General features: G+C 35.6%; 1 protein-coding gene across 2 annotated transcripts in view; it reads right to left on the bottom strand.

Moving 5' to 3' along the window:
* Window positions 1–252: 252 nt before the first annotated feature.
* The window catches only part of LOC139809977 (odorant receptor 13a-like), a 602,938-nt gene continuing 593,723 nt past the window's right edge, over window positions 253–9,467 (bottom strand). For both annotated transcript variants that reach the window (XM_071773316.1, XM_071773309.1), the window contains one exon: window positions 253–585. In XM_071773316.1, coding sequence (XP_071629417.1) covers window positions 535–585 — 51 coding nt within the window. In that variant the 3' untranslated portion in view covers window positions 253–534. The remainder of the gene's footprint in view (window positions 586–9,467) is intronic.

Genomic DNA, 9,467 nt, shown 5'->3' with positions numbered 1-9,467 from the left:
TTGGTCCTTTATTGCACGCTACACGTTCCACTGTCGACGCTATCTCTAGATCGCTGCTTGCTGTCGCGATCTGCGCGCTATCTCTTACCTATCGGTATGATCAGTCTCGCACATGTGCATTATGTACTACAGCAGCGATTGCTTATCTTCTAAAATGTCGATTAGCAGTCAACAAGTAACAATACATAAGACTTTCAATAAATTTTAAGAAATAAATAAGAAATGTTACAAACAAGATCGGTTATTGCTTTTGTTCTTTTTATTACATGCGTGACTTGTCAGCAAGTGACGAAGGATCGGGCGCACCGTTGCTACTTCGAAATTTATTATTTTTACATGACGAGAGACAACTACAGAATTTATTTGATATGATTTTAAACAACCAGTTATAAGTATTAAAATTCTTATTTATAATTACACTTAAATTTTTTATTAATTTTTGTTATAGTAATTCACTATAGTAACTCACTATTTTATTAGAGTATTATAATATTATATAATACTACAACACACAATGTAGAATAATTACCACAATTATCGGAAGGACGATAATACAGTGAAGTAGGACATGGATGCCTGCATGACCTAATAAAGAAAAATAGATATGTATTAATATACGTATAAATAATATAACTTGGGTAATTATTTACTTTAAAGGACACCACGCCGATCTTGAAATATATTGTCAAGGACATGACCTTGAGTAACCTTCAAAAAGTTTTAGTCGGCGGACATTTATTTATTTAAAAGTCATGAGCGTGGTGTCCCCTAAAGTAAATAATTACCAATTTTAATTTGCCTAAAAGAGTAAGTAAATTGATTAAAATTGATATAAATTTATTAATAGAAACTTTAAATTCTTAAAAACAAACAATTTCGTAACTTGCCAGTGATGATTAACGAATATACATATTTCAATTACATCGACTTAACTGGCCACAATTAAATCACAATTAAAATAAATTACGACGTTTCGGCCCTTGGTTTAGGCGCTTTTCAAGTCCAAACTATAACATAATATAACGCAAAAATCATAAATAAGAGTCAATCTAAATATACGTATTGAAAGTAACAAAAAGTAATACCTAAATCATCCGTAAGAATCGTCTTTAAAAGCATAAGACATCTGTAATGTATGAAATTATTTCAGAAAAATCATAAAAGCTAAAATGTGATATATGTGTTAATAATGTTAAGATGTAATAAAATGTAAAAAAAAATTAAAAAATAAAAACTTATTACGTGTCTTGTGTGTCCAAGAGAAAAGATATAGACTTATAAAAATAGCCGAGTGTGACATGTTGTTCGTCCAAAAGCGGCAGACAGACTGAATATAAAATAGCGCGATTTAGAACAATGAGGCGGTAAATGAGAGTTTGTTGAGATAAATATTTACAGGAGAAATTTCAAGTTGACATAATAAGTCTATCATATATGGGACTGAGATTCTCTGTATCTTTTTGCAGGTTAATATTATCTTTGAATTTTTTTATATAAAACATTTCAGAAATTTCCCTCTTACTCGTGTTTTTTTCTTTATGTAGAATCTCAGGCTCCGTCCACTTGAAATCGTGATACGCGGTGTTTGCTAACCACAGAGTGATTACTATCATGTTCAATAATGTCTCTCCTGTGTTCTTTAATGCGGGTCTCGAGATGATGTTTAGTCTGTCCAATATAAGATGTTTTACAGTCATTGCAATTTATTTTGTATACGATTTCTGTATTTTTGGTAATAGTTAATTTGTCTTTACCTCTTTTAATAATACTGTCTAGTTTTTTTCATACATGTCTTTCATAGATGTCTTGTGCTTTTAAAGACGATTCTTACGGATTATTTAGATATTACTGTTTGTTACTTTCAATACGTATATTTCGATTGACTCTTATTTATGATTTTTGCGTTATGTTGTTATAGTTTGCACTTGAAAAGGGCCCAACCAAGGGCCGAAACGTCGTGATTTGTTTTAATTGTGGCTAGTTAAATCAATGTAATTTTTAATTTTTAATTTTTGAAAATAGAGATTGACAAATATACTAAACGTTTATTGCTTAATTCTCTTTCTTTATGTTTATATTGTTTTTTTTTATCAATTGTTTTTATAAATAATTAAATTTTAAATAATAACTTTACAATTAAATAAATAACTATATATAAAAATTTCAATATTAATAAAATAAAGGTAGCAAATAAATATTACAAGTAATAATAATATAAAAATTTGTTATAAATAAAAATATCTTGTAAATAAAACTAAAATATATCTTATGTGTAAAAATAAATAAGTAAAATTATAAAATTAAGAAAGTAATTTTACTAATTAGAAGTAAGAAAAATAATCGTTCTTATTTAGAAGAAATTAATTTAATTCAAATATTTTGGAATTTTGTATAAAAGAATGATGGCATTTCGCCCATTTTTTGGACCTCGAATTTCAAACTTTTTTTCATGGCAAATAGTACTATTAGATGAAACATTAATTCCAGTAAAATTTCAAGATGAGCATAGTCACGGTTCCGGAGATACAAGGGGGTGAATATATGGGATATCGAAAATTCGTATAAGGGTAACTTTGTCATTTTTAGAGATATTTTAAATTCGCAAGCGGGTGCTGTTTCGGAATCGGGTACAAACAATTCTAAAACAGCACCCGCTTGCAGATTTAAAATATCTCTAAAAATGACAAAGTTACCCTTATACGAATTTTCAATATAGATGTAAACTTAGCACCCGACTTTCATAAAAAAAATTTGTGTATGTGCATTCGATTACGCTCAGTTTGTACCCGATTGTACTACATATTATTTCGTTTGTACCTCAAAGGGCGAAAGTTACGGGGAGTTAAAAAATCATCAACACCCCACTTTGAGATACAATAATCTTCCAAACGACATTCGATTAAACATTGTTTGTATTCGTTTGTACCGTTTTTTATTTTGTTTGTACCCTTAAGGAGGTGAAAATACGGAATATCAAAAATTCGTATAAGGGTAATTTTGTCATTTTTAGAGATATTTTAAATCTGCAAGCGGGTGCTGTTTTAGAATCGTTTGTACCCGTTTGTACCACAGCCAGTTTTGTTTGTACCCTTAAGGGGGTGATTGTACCGAATTTTCAAAATTGGGATAAGAGCTATCTTCGCCATTTTTAGAGATATTTTAAATGCACAAGCGGCTGCTGTTTCGGAATCGGGTACAAACGATTCTAAAACCACACCCGCTTACGGATTTAAAATATCTCTTATAATAACAAAGTTACCCTCATACGAATTTTTGATATCTCTTATTTTCACCCCCTTGTATCTCCGGAACCGCGCCTATACTCATCCTGAAATTTTACTAGGATTAATGTTTAATCTAATAGTACTATTTGGCATTAAAAAGTTAGAAATTCGAGGTCCAAAAAATGGGCGAAAAAACAGGTCTTTTTGCTTTCATTCTTTTGTCTATATTTTATAAATTGCACCGACAATCTACGCTACTCTATGAGTCGAAGATTCAAGTTCAAATTTAATGAAAATTGTCGGTTTGTATTCGATTGTCACTTAAAAAAAAGGAGGCAACTCATTAAGATGTCTAGTTTGCCATGAACGCCTTTCTCTAGAAGAGAAGTCGCAAGTCGTCTCCTTGGCGACCGTGTTTGTAAACGTTGCTAAGCAGAATTGGTGCCGCTTTCGAGCTGACAAGACACGTATCGCGAGCCGAGTTGTATCTCTTGATTGAATAAATCTCTCTTTCCTTCGAACTCAAGTTCGTTTCTTTCCGCAAGGCTGGGAGTGCGCGAGTGCTAGTGAGAGTGTGAAGGAATGACACGGGCGCTTCCTCGCGGCTAGCGCAACATTAGATTCTACATAAGTAATCTGTAGATATGTGTGTGTGTGTGTGTGTGTGTGTGTGTGTAGTAGCAGTAGCAGTAGCAGTAGCAGTAGCAGTAGCAGTAGCAGTAGCAGTAGCAGTAGCAGTAGCAGTAGCAGTAGCAGTAGCAGTAGCAGTAGTAGGAAAAAAACAGACGCGGAGTCTTCTCGTTCGGACAAGGACGCAATACGCTTTAAGAAGATTCCGCATATACTTACAAGGTATTCTGTTTAAAATAATTACTAATTGCAACGCGTTGGTTTTGACGTTAAATAAAAAGGATATAAATCCGAGAATCGCGCGCTGGGCACTTGAGTTGCAGAATTATGATTATTCCACGGAACACAGGCCGGGAAAAAGAATGCAACATGTGGTGATGAAAGTGATGTTGCATTCTTGAAAGTGATATTGCAAGAATGCAACATCACTTTCAAGTTCGAATTATCGGTATGTCAAATGCAAGATCCAGTCATTACAAAGTTGAAGACACGTTTAGAAAAGGAGTAAGATAGCTTGTACGAAATAAGGAATGGTCTTGTGTATCGCAAAAAAGGCGATAAAGTTTTATTTTTTGTTCCGCGAGAAATGCAGCAGGATTTACTCCATAAACATCATTATTTCGGGCATTTTGGAGTAGAGAAAACGCTAGCATTGTTATAAGAATTTTATTGGTTTCCGAATCTGAAGTATAAAATTCACGATCACATTAAAAACTGTACGAAGTGTATCGCTTTTTCGAAAACGTCAGGAAAAACCGAGGGATTTTTGCATTACATTCCTAAAAAGAATGTGCCTTTTGCGACAATACACGTTGATCATTTCGGTCCGATAAAACGAGCGAATGCGTAAAAAAAACATGTACTTTTAGTCGTCGATGCATTCACGAAATTTGTAAAACTGTACGCGGTTAAGTCAACGACATCGCGTGAGACAATTGGATGTCTTAAGGATTATTTTAACGTTTATAGTAAGCCAAAGATTTTGATATCAGATGGTGAAGCTAGCTTTACGTCAAAAGAATTCGAAGAATTTGTAACGATGCGCCCCGTAATCGCGTCGTTCTCGGCCAATATCAGCTGAATACCGCCCGGTCGAACATCCGCCGGGCGAGAAAAGGCACGGGGTGCCATATTTTTAATCATATGTAAAATGCGTGCGAATAAGCCCTCGCGAGGGACTTACCGCGGCAACCGCCTCGAAGCACCAAGCGGTGCCGAAACCAACCGAAGGCCGCCGAACGCAATTGCGGCGTCGGGACGCCGTAATTTCCGACCGTCCCGCCGCTCCATCCCGGCGCTCGCGATTGCCGTCACTCGTACCCTCACCACTTGCGAAGCACCGCCGCGGGTATATAAACCCGAAATTGTTACAACAATTCGTATCCACCGTGAGCCAGTACACCGATCCGACCGATCATCCGCTGCTCTCGGCATCCGAATCCTTAGCAACGAAACGAGTCCTGGGTAGAAAGTTCTCTGCCTCTGTCGAGTGCATCTCGACGGCTCGTCCGTCCCGACCGTTCCTCGCTTTATCGGCACGTTCAGGTCCAGAATCTCTGGACTTGCTGGGGGTCTTAGCCGTCCGATAGGACTATCCGTCCATCATATCGTCGCGCACCAGGATAGAGATGTACAGTCTATCCTTGCCAAGAGTCTCGGCCGCACGATACCATTCTCTGGCCGACGGGATCCGGACGCTCCGGCTTAGGGAGTCAGTCCCTATACCCGTTGAGTGTCCCAGCCGCTCGAGACCGTCAATCCTTTTCCTCCACTCCGGCGAAAACGCCACGCACCGGCATAACCGCCGCAACCCGCGTCGCCACCGTGCACGAATCCGCACTCCGGTATCAAACCGCGCCGTATTCGCCGTATTCGCCGCGCTCGCGCTCCCACCATCTCTGCGCCTCGCGCTCCGCCCGCGAATGCGGCATTACTGTACAGTGGGGAGCATTAATGAGTTCCGTTACCCGGTGAGCCGGTGCAGAGTGGTGCAGGCGAGCGCGCTACGTTACCGTCACGGTCGATAGAAGGTTCAAATACAGAACCGCGAACGCGTAAAAATGGTCAGTAACGCTGTATTGCTCGCGCGTGCATTTGATTAAAAAAACATTTTTAATACAATTTGATGCACACAATTAATACGTATTACATACAATATAACAATCATAGATGATTATGTAATTATAATTGTATTGTGCATTTGCAACTATTATTCCACTGACTAAGTATGTGTTTACTGGAATAATATAATTATAGATCATATGATAATTATAATTACAACATAATTACCTATAATTATTCTATTGCATATAAAAAATTATTTCGCGATATTTTATAATTTTTACGATGTCGTATTATTTTCAGTATCTTATTATAAGTAAATAAAATATTAAAATTAAAAACTAAGTAATGTTACGGCCAATATTCCGAGCAATATTAAAGTATTAATAAAAAGCTAGGTATATATACATTTTGAATTATAATTATCGAGTCAACGTTTCGACTTGGTCTTTCTCAGGGCATTACATTCAAACTTACAAGTAATATAAATAAAAATAATAATAACTGTTGAAGTTCACATTATCAACACTGAAAATTATAGTCATCGCCGATGGAACTATTACGACACGCAAAAGAAATAAGGTCAAAGCTAACTTCGAATTAAACGCCGTCACAGGTCACATAATTACAATAATTGTTACCGATTACAATAAATCCTGATCTGAGTTGCAGCTGACGGAGGTGCTAATTTCGTGCATTTTTCGTATATTTTAAAAGGGGCAATCCTCTGTGTGATCCTGGTATCAGCCATGCTCAACGTCGGAAATTGTCATGTCCGATATTAAATGGAAGTAGAGATCAGTGTTGCGTCAAGAACCTTTTATAATATACAGAAAATGCACGAAATTAGCACCTCCGTCAGCTGCAACTCAGATCAGGATTTATTGTAATCGGTAACAATTATTGTAATTATGTGACCTGTGACGGCGTTTAATTCGAAGTTGGCTTTGACCTTATTTCTTTTGCGTGTCGTAATCGTTCCATCGGCGATGACTATAATTTTCAGTGTTGATAATGTGAACTTCAACAGTTATTATTATTTTTATTTATATCACTTGTAAGTTTGAATGTAATGCCCTGAGAAAGACCAAGTCGAAACGTTGACTCGATAATTACAATTCAAAATGTATATATACCTAGCTTTTTATTAATACTTTAATATTGCTCGGAATATTGGCCGTAACATTACTTAGCTTTTAATTTTAATATTTTATTTACTTATAAATAAGATACTGAAAATAATACGACATCGTAAAAATTATAAAATATCGCGAAATAATTTTTTATATGCAATAGAATAATTATAGGTAATTACCCTTACAGAAAAGTATTACTGATTAAATACTTAAAATCTCAGTGATTTAATACTGTCAATATTTATTTGGGAAATACTGAGAAAATACTGGTAGTGATAAATATTATAGGTAGTGATTAATACTACACAGAACTACTGGTGCTTAGTATTGAATTACTCACCGATATTTCGATTTTCGATATTTACCCGGCATAAAAAAAAATTATCTTTTTTCGAAATTTTATTACTATTTTATAACTAAATTTGTTTCTTAAGATGCAGTCTATAATTATAAATATTTTCTCGTATTTGAAAAACACACTTACCTTGGTGGGATCGAACTCGGGACCTCTGGATCGTGAGCCAACTGCCTTACGTGGTAGACTACTTCTTAATTTGATGTAAGTGTTATATATAGTCTACATGTGTCATAACCAGCGCAAATATATAATTTTTCAAAAATTATCTTAAGAAACAAATTCAGTTTAAAAAAAATAATAAAATTTTGAATTGGATATTAAAATGATATCCTCAGTACTATTTCAAAACTTGTACACTTTTATCACGACGAATTAGTACAGACCTTCATATAAAATGTATTTGTGCCTTACTTTTATCTCTTTTCCATAATATTATCAGGAATTACCCATTATAATGTTTCTATACAAATTGTAGTATTGGTCAGTGATTAATTTCACATGAAATATTCAGTTCAGTACTTGAGTATTAATATTAAAATACTGGCCAATGATTTATTACACATGGAATTCTTGGTTCAGTACTTCAGTACTAACATTGAAATACTCATCAGTAATTCAACACAAGTATTTATTACACAAGTATTTTTCACCTAGTATTAAATGCTTTCTCATCAGAAATTTAATACTAAGTATTCAATACTCGTCCTGTATTAAATACTACTTTCATAAATTACTGACCAGTAATAAAATACTATGCAATACTTGGATCACAGTAATTCAAGTACTAATAAATACTTAATTTTAGTATTATTAATACACAAAATAAGTATTTATTACTAACCAGCTAGTAATACTTTTTTGTAAGGGTATGTTGTAATTATAATTATCATATGATCTATAATTATATTATTCCAGTAAACACATACTTAGTCGGTGGAATAATAGTTGCAGATGCACAATACAATTATAATTACATAATCATCTATGATTGTTATATTGTATGTAATACGTATTAATTGTGTGCATCAAATTGTATTAAAAATGTTTTTTTAATCAAATGCACGCGCGAGCAATACAGCGTGACTGACCATTTTTACGCGTTCGCGGTTCTGTATTTGAACCTTTTATCGACCGTGACGGTAACGTAGCGTGCTCGCCTGCACCGCTCTGCACCGTAGCTCACCGGGTAACGGAACTCATTAATGCTCCCCACTGTACATACGCAATACCTGTAGATATAATACCGATTACCGCGACATCAATCTTTGTTAATCTCAGCGCCTGTAAATATCTCATCTGTTGTGTGAACTAGATGGGTTTGGGAACGCGCTAATTGTAAGACTGATGTAGAGATGGCGTTGCGTAGGCGGTACACACACAATAAGCGTAGCGTGCTTAAGTAGAGATACAAGAATAAAGCCACGTACTTATATTCACTCGAGCCTGATAATTATTACTGCCCTCAGTACCACTACATGGTGTCAGAAGTGGTAGATTCAGTGAAATTGCCTCAAAGCAAGACAAGATTCAGATTGTCAAAGATCTTGACAAAGAAATAGACGCATTCTTGGTAAGCCAGACCATCGAAAGTTCGCGAATTGAACAATGGCGACAGAAGAAGCTAAACCATTACATGGGATTCAAGTTCCTGCACCTTTTGATTTCCTAAAACCTGAGCTATGGTTAATCTGGATAAAACGCTTTATGCGTTATCTTTGGGTAGCGAACATGTCGAGTAGACAGGATATGGAGAAGATTAATCTTCTTTGCTATACCAGAGAGAAACCTGAGAGAGGCCATCCCGGCATTTTTCGTCAATTTTTCTGTGTCACATTTTCCGACGCGCCGCCTGAGAAAGTGCGTATCAACTACGTCGTTTCGCTCGGTAACCGCACATGGTTTGCGTCCGTGCTAATGGTTCGTGTCCGAACTAGCCAGTTAGAGGGGATATGCTGCGGCCGCGGCGCACAGTGGAACCGTTTGCGCGAATCGCGGAAAAAATTATGTTACTTGTAAAATATGCAATGAATGATCATAGAACCTTTCAATGTTGACTTA

Source organism: Temnothorax longispinosus, chromosome 1, assembly GCF_030848805.1.
Source record: "Temnothorax longispinosus isolate EJ_2023e chromosome 1, Tlon_JGU_v1, whole genome shotgun sequence".
Taxonomy (NCBI): domain Eukaryota; kingdom Metazoa; phylum Arthropoda; class Insecta; order Hymenoptera; family Formicidae; genus Temnothorax; species Temnothorax longispinosus.
The sequence above is the reverse complement of the archived record's forward strand: the minus strand, read 5'-3'. Positions and strand labels throughout refer to the sequence as shown.